Source organism: Pipistrellus hanaki, assembly GCF_964339955.1.
Source record: "Pipistrellus hanaki genome assembly, chromosome: 5".
In the NCBI taxonomy this organism is placed as follows: Eukaryota; Metazoa; Chordata; class Mammalia; order Chiroptera; family Vespertilionidae; genus Pipistrellus; species Pipistrellus hanaki.
In genome coordinates, this window is record NC_140507.1 from 34,343,227 (window position 1) to 34,359,755 (window position 16,529).

Below are 16,529 nucleotides of genomic sequence, written 5' to 3' on the forward strand. Positions count from 1 at the left end.
ACACACACACACACACACACACACACAAAGGTAATCAATAACTTCAGGGGGATACAGCAGAGACTTGTAGCACATGAATAGAAATTAGAAATATTTTTCAGCTACTGTCTTTATAGGTAGAGTTTACTTACTTACACACACACACACACACACACACACACACACACACTTATTTTGAATTGAAAATGGGCAACTCTAGATCTTAGTTCCTCAAGTTCCATAGCAGTCTCAATATTTGAATATATAAGTTGAAATGCAAAATCCATGGCATTGCACTGAATTTTGGCCTACTATGGCAAAGAACAAATTGAAACATTAAAAAGATACAAGATTTTCCCCTTCCCCTTCTCCTCAGGTATGTGCCACAAAATAACATACCTGCCAAGTAAAGACCATGAAAAATACTAAAAATTAATTAGATAGCAATAAAAACAACTGTAACTTTGAAGAACTGTCTCTTTTTTATGCTCTGTATTGAACAGAATTACAAAACCATCACACAGACAGATAAGTCCTTACCTATATCTTGCCCCACCAGCCCATTGCAGTACATGGCATGTCGCTCAATCTTTGTGGGTGGGAAGCGTTGGTCACATAGTGGGCAGGATACCTTGGTACTAGATGAGAAAGAAGAAGGTATTTCCTTCTCAGCATCTTCCCTGTTGCCAACCTAAAGAACATGACAAGCAGCAATTGTAACAGCTTTACTTTATAAAATAAATTTTCCCCAAAGAACTACAAGAAATTCTATCCATACTTCATTTACTTTCAGAGACAATACCAATTAGTTTGCAAATTCAAGACTGAGGATTGAGAGATAACATAGTCAATAGTTATTCAGTGCCTGCTCCCTATGTGCTAAGTACTCTGCATATAATATTCATTTAATCCTCAAAGCAATCTAACAAAGGTATTAACATATCCTTTTTACATGAGATAAGCATTGTCCAAAATAGTAAAGCAAATTGCCCAAAGTCACGGAACAAATAAGTGGCAGAGCTAAAATTCAAACCAAGGACTATTTGGCGCCAAAAACTGAGGGCATTTCTTTCTATCATGCTGCAAGGCACTGTTCTCCTGGGGTCAGTGTACTGTTTGCAGTGTTTCAATAGTCTGTAGAGCAGCAGCACCTTAAAGACACTTTCAATCTCACAAAAGAACTGTGATATTTTACGTAAGACATATATAAGGAGTTAGAAAACAAAAGAGCTCTAAGCAACAGAAGCACAATTAAAATTTAAGAACCTAGGTCTCAGCTTAAACCAGTAAGATATATCGCCTCTTGTGTTTTATGACTTTGGATTGAAAGAAGAAATATAATTAAATCCCAAATATTTAAGAAAGCCAAAGAAAAGTCACTAAGACATTGCTGCTAAAGCCATTTTTTTAAATAAATATTTTTTATTGATTTCATAGAAGAAGAGAGAAAGATAGAAACATAAATGATGAGAGAGAATCACCATCAGGCTTCCTCTTGCACACTCCCCACTAGGGACTGAGTATGCAACCAGGCATGTGTCCTGTTTTATGGGTCAGCACTCAACCACTGAGCCACACCATTTTTAGAGAGAGTGGCTGAAGCCATTCTATAGCATACCTCTCTTGTTCCTCTCCTTGTGCTATATTCATCATTTTTTCAATAGTTGCCAGTGTCTCTCAGAGGCAGTTTTATTTTACCTTACAGATCAGAACTGAGAACTCTGCAGTGATTAATTCAACAGTATGCATTAAGCACTGCAGTACTACTGCCTAACATTTGCTTCAAAGGACAGCATGTCCTGTCCAATCAATGTGAAACTATCCTGCATAGCCACTGCTTCCATTTAAAAGCAAAGAGCACCTGGGCTGTCATTATGCCTTACTACAGGGAAAAAATAAACCATCTTCTAGTACAAGAACAAAACAGGACCAAAACTGCAATGGGTAGATAATTTGAGCTCTGAAACAACTGGGTCTTGGGGTAGGGAGGTTGTCTCTTAAGTTTAGGCCATCCCTGAAATCTCCGGTGAATGTGATCCATGAGAGAGGGAAATAGGTCACCTAAATACCAAATCAAACAGTTTCTACAATTGCCAAAATATGTTGTTTCAACACATGTGTTTTATACTTAAAAAGAAATATTCTGGAAGGGGGAAAAAGGAAAAGATGAGAAAGGAACTAACAATGGTTGAGTTCCTATACTATGCCAGGTTTGACCAAACATTTTCCATATCCATCCCTCATAACAGCCCAACCGACAAAGGCGTATCTAGCTCAAGTATTACAGAAGAGGAAATTGAGGCTTAGAAAGACAAAGTAATCTACTGATCACATAGTTACTAAGTAGGCAATCTAGACACAAACCCGGGCCTGTATGATATCAAACCTTCAGTATTTCCATTTTACCATGGTGTGGCAAAAGCAAAAGTCACCCGCTTCCACTTGTTTCGGAAAGCTGACTCTCCTATAGGAGGTAGGTCTAGAAGTTCTAGGTGTTATTTATTCCAAGCTTAATCACTGAGCTTCTTATAAATACAGGTTCTTCTGTTCATAAATTTTACAATGAGAAGTCATCTTGTAATTTTACATGCAAAGCCATTTGAGCAGAGGGAAGAAAATCAAAGTTACTCGATATTTTGCAAGTAGTCTTGAGTTGTTGAAAGTTAGTGTCGCCTGCGCAGTACTTGGCCTTCTAAAGTTCACCAAGCACAGAAATACTGTATGACATGAATGTCAGTGTTCACACCCAGTACTATCCTCCTTTCCATTCATCACCAACTCTATAAAATGTAGATAATGTACCTTCAACTCTTAATATATTCAAGAGGGAGTAGTCTATTACTGTCTTATTGTGAAGACAAGACCACTTCCAATCACACTCATAGGCAACCCAGAAGGTTTCTGAACATTTTTATATTAAAATAAGATTTTTCTATCACAATTAAAACGGTCTATTTATATATTAACTATGAGGGGGGTGATAAACTGGTGAAATTATATTCATATATGGACACATACAATAGAGTGATGAAGGTCTGGGAGGAGTGGGTATGAAGTGGAGGGGTCATTGGGAAGGAAAAAAAAACCACAAGGGATATCTGTAATACTTTCAACAATCAAGAAAATTGAAAAAATGTAACTATCAAATGTAAAAATGAAAACTCTAATGGAGAAACCCCAAGCCAAAAAACAAAAGAAACTTTTATCAGGACTATGCCATCAGGGATTAAGTCTCTGCAAAAATGCTTCTTTCTTTTACTATTGTAAAATGCTATACAGCCATTTCTCAAAAGAGGCAGCTGGATACCAAATCTTGATCTCTTACCTTTTAGCCTCAAAAGAAACTTCACTTCAAGAAATGAAGTGCCCGACTGATGTGGCTGAGTGTCGACCTATGAACCAGAAGGTCATGGTTTGATTTCTGGTCAGGACTCAATCCCCAATAAGGGGCATGTAGGAAGCAGAGGACTACCAACAGAAAGAAAACACTGAGAAAAATTAGATTATTCACCTCCTTATCTGACGTTATTATTGTTACTTCATCCTGGGTCTCTCTGCTACCTGGAGAGACTTCTCTTTCAAGGTCAAAAGTTTCAGAGGAACTTAGCTGTGTCTCTGTAATTGAAAAAAATATAAATCTCATTAATTTTCATTTTGTATTTTCAGTTAAAAAAAACAAACATCTATTTCCCCTAACGAGTATGATAAAACTGAGGTGGTTTATCATACAATTTGCTTGATTCTTCATAAAGCTTTACTGAGGCATAATATACATACAATAGAACTCAGCAATTTTCTGTACAGAATAAGTGGCTAATTCAAGAGAGGAGGTGTCCATTAAAGCTGAAAGTCCATTATATAATAAAGTAGGTTTTCTGAAAGCATGTTAAAAATATTGACAAATTAGTTTACCTGTTTATATTTATGTAGACATGTTTGTGTAATTAAAATTAAGTATGCATAAAAATTTTAATTTCATTGAAGTGTTCTATATGTATTACTGTAATTTTATATTTATACTGAGTAGGTATAGTAAATGTGTGCATTCACCAGTCACCATGAGTAAACAAATGCACACGACTGGGGCATGGCTTAGCATACATTAAAACTGCTGCAAAGTCACGCCATTCAACAACAGAACCAATTACCCTGACAATGTTGTGTGATCATTGTTTATATCACATCATTCGCCAAACATTGTTTACAATTGGTGACTCTTGGATTTAAAGATATAAACTATGGTTGTAAATATGTAATGTTTAACTAGGTCAGCAAGAAGTTACTAGAGTTTTTCCAACATATGGCCTATTCGCTACAATTTGTTAAAAATAAAAATGAAGCCCTAAGCGGTTTGGCTCAATGGATGGAGCATCAGCCGGAGGACTGAAGGGTCCTAGGTTCCATTCCAGTCAAGGGCTTGTACCTTGGTTGCGGGCACATCCCCAGTAGGAGTGTGCAGGAGGCAGCTGATAGATGTTTCTCTCCCATTGATGTTTCTAACTCTCTATTCCTCTCTGAAAAAAAAATCAATAAAATATATTTTTAAAATAAAATAAAAATAAAAATGAATTAACAAAAAATATATATAACCTGTTAATTTAATTATAAGCAAATCTTGGTTAAAAGCATTTTAAAATTAAAAGGGTGTTAATTTTCACATATGACATATGGACCAAAAATTGTGTCCATTAAATCCAAAATCTGTTAAGTCAAAGTCTGAAAATGTTTTACTAAATATAATTTGATGAGTTTTGATAAATATATACAATTCATACATAAACCAGTTATACCATGTAATTATCACCACAATCAAGAGATATAAAATCTGCCCTGGCCCGGCCAGCATGGCCCAGTGGTTGAGTGTTGAACTGTGAACCAGGAGGTCATGGTTCAATTCCCAGTCAGAACACATGCCAAAGTTGCAGGCTAAATCCCCAGCATGGGTCCTATAGGAGACAACCAATCAATGATTCTCTCTCATCATTGATATTTCTGTCCTGCTCTCCCTCTCCCACTTTTTCTGAAATCAATAAAAATATATTTTTAAATAAGTAAATAAAATAAAACCTGCCCTGGATCGTTTGCTCAGTGGTTAGAGTGTCAGTCCAAGCACTGAAGGGTCTCAGGTTCGATTCCTGGTCACGGTTGCAGGTTTGATCCCTGGCCCCCATTTGGGAGACAACCAATCAATGTGTCTCTCTTACATCCATGTTTCTCTCTCTCTCCCACTCCACTATCTCTAAGAAAACAAATGGAAAAAATATCCTTGGGTGAGGATTAAAATATATATTAAAAAATCTTTCTGCCGAAACCGGTTTGGCTCAATGGATAGAGCCATTCAGCTTGGGGACTGAAAGGTCCCAGGTTCGATTCCGGTCAAGGGCGTGTACCTTGGTTGCGGGCATACCCCCAGTAGGGGGTGTGCAAGAGGCAGCTGATCGATGACTCTCTCATCGATGTTTCTAACTCTCTATCTCTCTCCCTTCCTCGCTGTACAAAATCAATAAATAATATTAAAAAAATAAAATAAAATAAAAAATCTTTCTAACATCCCAAAAAGTTCTCCCTTCCTAGTACCCCAAAAGTGTACCCCTTTGTACTCAATCCCCTCCTACTTGGCTCCTTGCAATGACCAGTCTATTTTGTGTCGCTATAATTTTGCTTCTTCTAGAATATTATATGGTGTGTTGTCTTTGTGTCTGACCTCTTTTATTTAATATGGTATTCCACTGTATGGATATTTCAGTTTGTTTATCCATTCATCAATCAATTGGTTTGTCTTCTTTCCAGCATAGTTGTGCTTTTAAAGTATATTTATTTTGGCAAAAAACAAAAACCTGCCAATGTAAGTTCTAAAGTAAAAGGAATGATTAGAGATGACAAAATTAGGGAGCAGAAATAGAAAATACATTCTCAAGGAAGATATGACTTTATTTTATTTTTTCTTTATTTTTTCAATTTCAATTTATATGTTTACAATATTATATGTTTCAGATGTACCCCCCCCCATGATTAGACATTAAAAAAACTTTAAGTGATCATTCAGAAAAATCTCATGCCCATCTAACACCATACATAGTTAATAGAATATTACTTACTAGGTGTATCAGTTAATAATGTGGATTTTTTTTCAATAGATGGAGTTACACATGTGTTGATATGTATGCTATTTTGTTGTACTGACAAGCTTCAAAACTTATGTCAAATTTTCTGGAGGTGTTAACATCATAGATATTTTTACGCTTAAAAATGTCAAATTTCGTGCCAAAAAAGAGCATTTGTGGGAAGTTTTAATTCATTACTTTATTTTGAAAAAAAGTGCTGCTGAATACTTTGGGAAGCTTACGGTGAACATGCTCCCTCTCAAGATACTTATGAACGCTGGTTTAAACGCTTTAAAAGTGATGATTTCAATGTGAAAGACAAAGAACAACCAGGTTGACTGAAAAAGTCTGAAGACCAACAATAACAAGCATTATTGGATGAAGATGCATGACAAACTGAAAAACAACTTGCAGAAAGATTAAACGTTGCTCAGCAAATAATTTCCTATCATTTACAAGCAATGAGAAATATTTTTTTATTAAGGTATTATATGTGTACATATCTTTCCATTGCCCCCCCCCCACGCCCATACATGCCCTTCCCCACCCCCCGAGTTTTTCGTCCATTGGTTTTGCTTATATGCATGCATACAAGTCCTTCGGCTGATCTCTTATCTCCCCCATATCTCCCTATCCTCCCCGCTGTAATTTAACAGTCTGTTTGTTGTTTTACTGTCTCTGTATCTATCTTTTTGTTCATCAGTTTATAATGTTCTTTATTATCCATAAATGAGTGAGGTCATGTATTTCTCTTTCATTGACTGGCTTATTTCACTCAGCATGATGTTCTCCAATTCCATCCAAGTTGCTGCAAATGATGAGAATTCTTTCTTTTTTATGGCAGCATAATATTGCATTGTGTAGATGTACCATAGTTTTTTGATCCAATCATCTGCTGATGGGCACCTAGGCTTTTTCCAAATCCTAGCTATTGTAAATTGTGCTGCTATGAACATAGGGGTGCATATTTCCTTTCTGATTGGTGTTTCTGGTTTCTTAGGATATATTCCTAGGAGTGGGGTTACTGGGGCAATAGGAAAGATTTTAAAGGAAGGAAAATGGGTGCCACATCAACTGAATGAAAGACAAATGGAAAACTGAAAAGTCATCAGTAAAATATTGCTTTAATGGCACGAAAGTCTTTTTTGCATCCAATTGTGACTAGCAATGAAACATGGATTTATTTTGAGAATCCCAAACGCACAAAATCATGGGTTGATCCAGGTCAACCATCAACATCGACTGCAAGGCCAAATGCCTTCAGAAAGAAGACAATGCTCTGCATTTGGTGGGCTCAGGAAGGTGTGGTGTATTATGAACTTCTAAAACCAGGTTAATACTGATCGCTACCGACAACAAAAAATCAATTAGAACCGCTTTGATTGTAAAACCACCAGAATGGGCCAGAAGACACAGCAAAGTAATTTTGCTTCATGATAACACACTCTCACACACTTCAAAACCAGTTAAATACACATTGAAAGATCTTGCCTGGGAAGTATTAACCCACCCACCCTATTCACCAGACCTTGATCCTTCAGATTACCACTTGTTCCAATCAATGGCACATGCACTTTCTGAATAGCACTTCAAAACATACAAAAAAGTGGAAAACAAGAAAAGTTCGATTGGGACAGTATTCACAAATTTCCTGAAAGATGGGGGAAATGTGTAGCTAGCAATAGACATTACTTTGAATAAAGCACTTTTGATGTTTCCCTTGAAATTATCGTGTTTTCTTTTGTTACAAAATCCAAATTAACTAGTAGACCTATTACAATATTCCCTATGTTATACTTTACAGTACATGCCCATGATTACACTATAACTACTGATTTGTACTTCTAAATCCCTTCACCTTTTTCACCCATCCCACAGCCCCTCTTCCATCTGGCACCATCAAAATGTTCTCTTATCTATGAGTCTGTTTCTGTTCTTCTTGTTCATTTATTTTATTAGATTCAATTGTTAATAGTCATGTATTCATTGTCATTTTATTGTTTATATTTTTAATCTTTTTTTCTTCTTCTTAAAGAAAACTCTTTAATATTTCATTAATACTGGTTTGGTGGTGATAAAATCCTTTAGCTTTTCTTTGTCTGAGAAGCTCTTTATCTGACCTTCAATTCTAAATGATAGCTTTGGTGGGTAATCTTCAGTTGTAGGTCCATGCTATTTGTCACTTTGAGTATTGCCTGCCACTCCCTTCTGGCTTGCATTTCTGTTGAGAAATTAACTGACAGTCATATGGGCACCCCCTTGTAGATAAATAACTCCTTTTCTCTTTCTGCTTTTAAGGAACTTTGTCTTTAACCTTTGGCATTTTAACCTATGTGCTTCCTGGATTGTATGTCTATTTCTTTCACCAGGTAAGATAAGTTTTCTGTCATTTATTTCAAATAGGTTTTCAATTTCTTGCTCCCTCTGTTCTTCCAGCACCCCCATGATGCAAATGTTGGTAAGCTTGAAATTTTCCTAGACATTCCTTACACTATCTTCATATTTTTGGATCCTTTTTTCTTTTTGCTCTTCTGGTTGGGTGTTCTTTGCTTCCTTTTATTCCAAATTCTTTATTTTATTCTTCGCTTCATCTACTCTATTGTTGATCCCCTGCAAATTATTATTTCAGTCAGTCTATGCTTAATTTCTTTTAATCTTTATTATTGAAATTATTACATAGGTCTTCCTTTTCTCCCCCATTAACCTCTTCCAGCCCACTCCTATCCTCCCTCAAACCCCCCACTCCCTCATCACCCCATTGTCTGTGTCCATGAGTTATGCATATATGCATGCAAGTTCATTGGTTGATCTCTTCCCACCCACCCTCCCTTGACTTCCCTCTGAGTTTCAACAGTGTGTACATGCTTCTATGTCTCTGGGTCTATTTATCATCATCAGTTTATTTGGTTCATTAGGTTCCACATATGAGTGAGATCATGTGATACTTATCTTTCTCTGACTGGTTTATTTCACTCAGCATAAAACTCTCCAGATCCATCCTTGCTGTTGTAAGTGGTAAAAGTTCTTTCTCCTTTACTGTCATGTAGTATTCCATTGTGTAAATGTACCATAGTTTTTTTATCCACTCATCTGCTGATGGGCACTTAGGCTGTTTCCAAGCCTTAGCTATTAAAAATTATGCTGCTATGAACATAGGAGTACATATATTCTTTCTGAGTGTTTCAAGTTTCTTAGGTATATTCCTAGAAGTAGGATGGCTGGGTCAATGGGAGTTTCATTTTTTAATTTATTGAGGAAACTCCATATTGTGTATGCTTAATTTCTAACTGGCTTTTTTTTTTTTTATGTTATTGATGTTCTCACTAAGTTCCAAGAAGTTCCCACTAAGTTCATTGAGCATCCTTATAACCACTGTTTTTAACTCTGTATCTGGTAGTTTTCTTGCTTCTATTTCACTTAAGGTCTTTATCTGGAGATTTCTTCTGTTTTTTCTTTAGAGAAAGATTTCTTTGTCTCAGCATATTGGCTGCTTCCCTATATTTGTGTCTATGTTTTCAGTAGATCTGTTACATCTCCCACACTGGTAAAAAGGCCTTGTGTAGTAGGTGTCCTGTAGGGCCCAGTGGCTCAGCATTCCCAATCACTTGAGCTGGGCACTCCAGTGTGAACTGTGTGCACTGTCCTATTGTAGTTGAGCCTTGATTTATGTTGGTGTCACTGGGTGGGATTGACCCCTAGGCCAATCAGTTGAGAGGGTCGACTGAGACTACAACAGAACTACTCTACAGGAGCCGACCCTATGGAGCAAGAATAGGTTCAGTGGGGCTTTGGTGCTAAGCACGCCCCTTGAGTGTGTCACTCATGGAGGTGGTAGGGTTGTAATCCAGCATGGTTGAAGCTGACCACCAGGTTCACTGGCTCTATAGCCTCTCAGGAGGTGCAAAGTCAGCCACTGCCTGTGCCCTACCCAGGGCTACCCAGCATGAGCTACAAAATAATCTGCAGATGGCTGCTACTTGTGTTGGGCTTGGAGGTGCCCAAGAAGCCAAGCTATAAGGGGCTGCTGCTAATACTGGGCCTAGGGCCACTTATTGAGAGGTACAGGGCACACTGAGACCAGCTGCTGCTTGTTTGAGAGATTTTAGGAAAGCCCGAAGCATGAGACAAGAGAGGCCACTTGTATAGAAAAGCCACTGGAAATGGCTTGGATGAGCCTGCAAGTAGGGAGGGGTGGGGTCTCAGGAAATCACCAGGGCAGGGTGAAAAGTGTGAGCCAGGTTGATAGAGATTCAGATATGGTTCCTGCCTATAGGTTCTGTGGCAAGGAGTACTAAGCAAAGGAAGATTGGCCTCTGCCAGCACTTGTGTCTGGGAAAAAGTTGCCCCTCCAGCTCTTGCCCTGATTCCAGATAAGTTGATTCCTCCCTAAATGTCCCAGGTTCCTTTCAAGGTGCTGCCCCAGTGCTGGAGCTCAGAGGGTGTGAGCCTGAGTAAGTCCATGGGCAGGCCCTTTAAGAGGAACTGCCTGTGTCTCCTGCAGTCTCCGTGTCACTCAGCCACAATCCTGCTGGTTTTTACAACCAGAAGTTTTGGAGACTTCTCTTCCCAGCACTGGAATCCTGGATCAAGGGGTCTGAGGTGGGGCTGGGAAACCTCCACAGCCAAGATATCCTCCTGATTTTAAACTGCCACATGTGGGTGTGGGACCAGCCAGTTCCTTGATTGGCCTTGTGTCTCTCTGTCCCTACTACCAGTCTCTGTGGCTTCTTAATTCCCTAGTTGTAGGGGCTTTCATTCAGCTAGATTTCATGTGGTTCTGAACGATGGTTGTTCTGTATTTTTGTTGTAATACTGATGTGGTTGTGGGAAATGGTGAGTACCACATTTACCTATGCCACCATCACATATGCCTTTCTTTAATATATTCTTTAAACAGCATCTATTCATTCACACTAATTCAACAAAAATTTATTCAATAATAAGTTCCAGGCACTATATAGGCTACTCGAAATGTGGAAATAAAAGATGAGGTCCCTCATAGTGTCATAATTTAAAAGTCAGCATACTACATAGCTCATGGGCCAAATCCAGCCAGCTGCCTGGTTTTGTTAATAAATATTTATTTCAACATAGCCATGCTATGTTGAAATAAATATTTCTTTTTTGTATTGTCTATAGTTGCTTTTGTGCTAAAATGGCAGAGGTAAGTAGTTTCAACAGAAACTGCATGACCCACAAAGCCTAAATATTTACTATCTAGCCTTTCATAGAAAAAGTTTGCCAACTTCTGATATAGATCCCATCCCTTAATATAACAAAGAAAGGTAAATTTTAAAGAAGAACAATAAATCTGGAAAAGAAATTGATCTCAGAACAGGAGTCCAATAAGTTCTCTATTATATACACTGTACACACTGTACATCTAACTGATATTTCTGTGCTTCTCAAATACAATGAATGGCCAATATTGGGCAAATTAAGTACCTGAAAGATACTAAGGCATTTTCTCAAACATCAAAGAAGGATTAAGTACATTTCTAATGTTAAATATATTTTAATAAACTATAATTTTTTAAAATTGGACACATACAAAATTTTACCATCTTGTTGGAAAAAAAGATTACAGTATATAAACTTCAAATTTTTTGTCATGTTTCCCTGAGAGATATTACCAAAAGAGACATTCAGTCTATCAGAAAAGAATAACTGCTTATTGCTTACGCTACAGTAAAAATAAAATGTCTTTACCTAAGCTTTCTATAAATGGCTGAAATGTTCAACTGTAAAGACAATGTAAGAGGTCATTAGCTTTAGAAATAAACAATGCTAGTGTCATGCACATTGTGGACATAAAGCTATAAATTTGCTTCTTCAACAAAGTGAGTAACTCTAAAAGGATGTCATAATTTTCAATATAAAAACTAATAGAAATTTATAAAATGAAATAGATAAGATGGATTACTATACCCAAACTGTGTTTCACTCATTTATAACAAAGTTTTCAGACAATTTAAATGCACAGATTTTAAATTATATATTTAGAATTGTGTGTGTGTGTGTTCAGACACTCAGGAGTCCAGTTCCATGAAGGAGTTAATACTTTCTTAGCAAAAGGAACAAGTTATGAAAACCTTTTGTGATCTACTTTAGAAGTGGTTGTGTCAGCAAAAAGCTGGATTTAATTAACAGACTAGTGATAACAGTCATGATCTAAAAGTTATCTAACCTCAGTCATAAAGGGCTTGCTTTTTCCTCTCTTATTTACTAGGGCTTTCAATATTATTGTATTAGGCCCTAGCCAGTTCGGCTCAGTGGTTGGACATCGACCCCTAAACCAGGAAATCAGGGTTTGATTCCAGGTCAATCCCCAGAACAGGGTGTGCAGGAGGCAGCTGATTGATGATTCTCTCTCATCACTGATGTTCTCTCTCTCCCTCTCCCTTCCTCTCTCTAAAATTAAAAACAATATAACAAACAAACAAAATGGTTTTTTTTTTAAAAAAAGATTATTGTATTTGCAATACAATTCTCCTTCAAGATCCCAGGGTGGCATCATATGCCATCATACTAAACAGACAGTCTGACTCTGAGCAGAATGGCATAAGGGAGAAGTCCCAGACAGAGAGGGGGATAAAGCTTTCTTTTCACAAAGACAGCACAGCATTTCTAAGTGTTCTTGCCAAAACTGGAGCACAAGATAGTGGAGTTTCTTAGTAGGCAATAATCCAACTACATTTCAAACAAAGAAACCACTTTCAATAAAAAACCAACATAGAGCCTAGCCAGTGTTGCTAGTTGGTTAGTGTTGCCCTAGGCACCAAGAAGTCCTCCATTCAATTCCTAGTCAGGGCACATGCCTGGATTACAGGATCAATTCCCACTAGGGGCATGCAGGAGTAGTCGATTAATATTTCTATCGATGTTTCTCTCTCTCTCTCTCTCTCTCTCTCTCTCTCTCTCTCTCTCTCTTCCTCTCTCTAAAATCAATAAAAATATATATTTTAAAAACCTAACATATTTAAACTTTAAAATAAGTAAAGAAGTCCTGACCGGTTTGGCTCAGTGGATAGAGCGTTGGCCTGAGGACTGAAAGGTCCCATGTTTGATTCCAGTCAAGGGCATGTATGTACCTTGGTTGCAGGCACATCGGTGTGCAGGAGGCAGCTGATCAATGTTTCTCTCTCATCGATGTTTCTAACTCTGTCCCTCTCCCTTCCTCTCTGTAAAAAATCAACAAAATATATATAAAAATTTAATTAATTAAGTGAAGAAAGTCCCTTAATGATATGCTGCCAAATGTTTAAAAATGTTTACTTAATAGTTTTCTTTTTCTTATTTCTTTCAAGTTTTTCCCCACAAAAACTCAAACTTAGTTTATATTAGCCTTTCTGACTCTGTCAGGTTAAATAAGACCTAGGAGAAAACTAGGTATGATTTATATTTGTATAATATTTGCTACTCAAAAGTTTAAACATTAATAGACAGTAACTCAATCTCACATGAAGTAGGTTACTGATAAAAATAATGGGCCCCACATTTAAGAAAAGCCAAAAATAATAATAATACAAGCTAAAACAAATTGCTTAGAAAATAATGGTTCATATCACAAAATAATTCTTCACAGTACATACTGTTCAACCCAAGAGTTCTCTTAGACCATAGGTACCTTAGTTCATCTAAAATTATTTATATATCAAAATCTATGCTGTGCACTTTTTAATGAACAGCTCTTATACCTAAAACAAGGTACACATGTCTTTGCATCTCTATAATTAACAAAACCAAAGTACAGAACTTAACCAGGTTAAGTGTCTTGTCTGAGATTAAAATATAAGTCAGTGATAGAACTATGCACGAAAATTCAATTTTTTTATTCCCTATGCAATAATATCCTGTGGGGTGGCAACGTAAAACTAACTAGTAAAAGCATCAGAAAAATTTGCTCAATGACAGGCAGATTTAAGGACAGCCCAACTTTGAGAATCCATAAATCAAAACATAAAGTCCTATAGGCTCTGAATGTACAATTAAGTGGTATTCCTGATGCTTTGCTGCCATCTCTGATGAGGCTAGTCAGCAAACAAGACAAACAAGACAAACAAGCCATGTTAATTTCAAAACTCACATATCTTTGGGAAAAGGTTGAGTGAGAATCAGAGCCAATATTCATGAGAAAAAACAGTATATATATGTGTATGTGTGTGGTGATATACACACACACATCAATCACACATAAACCTCCTGGGAGTGGGATGGAAAAGTCAGACAAATTAATAGGCACAAATATAGCTAGGGATCAGAAAGTCAGTAAAGCCACAGTGGAATACTTACCAGGACACACAGTGATTTCCTCTGCAGAACTCTCTGGCATAAGGACTAAGCTTCTCTTACTAGTCAAAGCAGCAATGCTGAAAAAGAACCAAACCTCAAGTGAATTGCCAATAAAATAAGTCAGAACACTGCACCTAAAGCAATGGTGAATCATTCACAAAGCCACCGGTTATCTGATACCTGCTGTCCAATATTAAAAAAAAAAAAAAAAGCACAACAGGGAAGCAAGAAATCAGTAGTGAAAACTCCAGGCCAGAAATAGAGGAAACAAACATGCTTATTACTTTGGTTCCAGTGAAATCTCTAAATAAAAAGTATACACTTTTGGAGTCTTCACAAAGAAAGGTTGAAGGGTAAGGACTATCTATGAAGATCACAGAAGACAAAAACTCCATTCCAATAAAAGGATGTCAAAGGTGTTTCAGAGTCTCCATCTCAGCCAGTAAGAGAAAATATGAAGATTCTCCTGACAACACACTTGCAGTTAAATTTCGACTCTATCTCAAGATGTGGCTTTATAGACAACAAAAATAAGATACAATTCCTAACTCCACAGAAGTTGAAAATCTCTTCTGAGAAAAACGTAATTATGAATGGCTCCCCTCATCTGACCTTCTGGTTTCCCTGCCTGTTCATGGAGTGCAATCTCTTCCTGACACAGAACACATGGCTAAGAGATCTGAGCTAGCCCCCTCATGCTCCATAGAGCTTTACGATTAGTTTGATCAAGTATACAAGAGGACACAAATCCTCACATCAACCACAGAGAAAAGAAAATAACCACCACTGATTTGTGATAAATAACTAAACCTTGATAGAAAACCACAAGTGATTTATTTCTCTAAATAAAGTATTTCATACCATTTGTTATAAACCCAAACCAGATACAGTTTACTCTGCATGTAACATTAGGACTCTATTCAAAGGGTCCATCACAAAACAATTTGCTGACATTTATAAAATGGAGTAATCAATTTAAAGTCAAACCACATTGCCTGCAGTTCCAACTCTCTCCTGGTGACAAAGCGTATAATCATTTATTAAAACCTACATCTGCTCTGCACAAGGCTCACTACAACAAAACAGAGAGGCCTGTAGGAAGCAGAACTCCAGTTAAAACCACTTCCAAAACTGTTTTAGCAGGAGAATCAAACCAAAGCCATATTCTTCAGCTCAAGAAGAAATACCTAGTACTATGTACTATTAACCAAAAACCTAAGAACACCAACTAAATTACAGCAAATAGCAACTGGGTCTCAACTTCCACATAGGAGATGAAGTCATCACCAAAGGTCAACAACCAAATAAAGGAAAAAGTAATTGGAAGCCTGATCCAATTTATAACCAATCCATTACTATATATTAAAGTGAGAAGACCTAAGAAAATAGCCCTATCAATCAACCAGTAAGAATAATTAAGGAGGTAATACAAATATTACCACTTAAGGGAAAGATGAGATATAACCAACGAAAAGTGGCATAGGTTAGGGGGAGAGATACAGTTTCTATGTGGCCTGAATAATATGAAGGCTTCAAAAAGGAGGTAAGTCGTAAGAGTAGATTTAAAAGATGTATACGGCTCAGTGTTTGAGAGTCGACTTTTGAACCAGGTCACGGTTCGATTCCTGATCAGGGCACATGCCTGGCTTGATCCTGAGGAGGGGGCATGCAGGAGGGAGCCGATCAATGATTCTCATCATTGATGTTTTTCTCTCTCCCTCTCCCTTCCTCTCTGAAATTATTTTTTTTAAAAATACTTTTTAGCCAAAACCGGTTTGGCTCAGTGGATAGAGCGTTGGCCTGCAGACTGAAAGGTCCCAGGTTCAATTCTGGTCAAGGGCATGTACCTTGGTTGCGGGCACATCCCCAGGGGGGAGGTGCAGGAGGCAGCTGATTGATGTTTCTAACTTTCTATCCCTCTCCCTTCCTCTCTGAAAAAAATATTTTTTTAAATACTTTTTTAAAAATGTATATGGTTTAGATATGCAGATAAGTAAACATACTTGTAAGCAGAGGAAACAAAGGGGAGAGGAAGACTAGAAGGAACATAAAGAAATCAGTTTAGAGCCTTCATATTGGCTTGGGACGGTAGTGTAGCTAGTTAAGAGAGTAGCAGGATATAACCATTTTTTAGAAACAGTGTAAATGGGATTT

General features: G+C 37.3%; 1 protein-coding gene across 2 annotated transcripts in view; it reads right to left on the reverse strand.

Annotated features, from left to right (window-relative positions):
- UIMC1 (ubiquitin interaction motif containing 1) overlaps nucleotides 1-16,529 on the reverse strand; it is a 67,222-nt gene that overhangs the window by 26,531 nt on the left and 24,162 nt on the right. For both annotated transcript variants that reach the window (XM_084886600.1, XM_084886599.1), the window contains exons 8-10: nucleotides 14,376-14,452; nucleotides 3,491-3,594; nucleotides 520-670 (exon numbers count right to left, since the gene is read on the reverse strand). In XM_084886600.1, coding sequence (XP_084742726.1) covers nucleotides 520-670; nucleotides 3,491-3,594; nucleotides 14,376-14,452 — 332 coding nt within the window. The remainder of the gene's footprint in view (nucleotides 1-519; nucleotides 671-3,490; nucleotides 3,595-14,375; nucleotides 14,453-16,529) is intronic.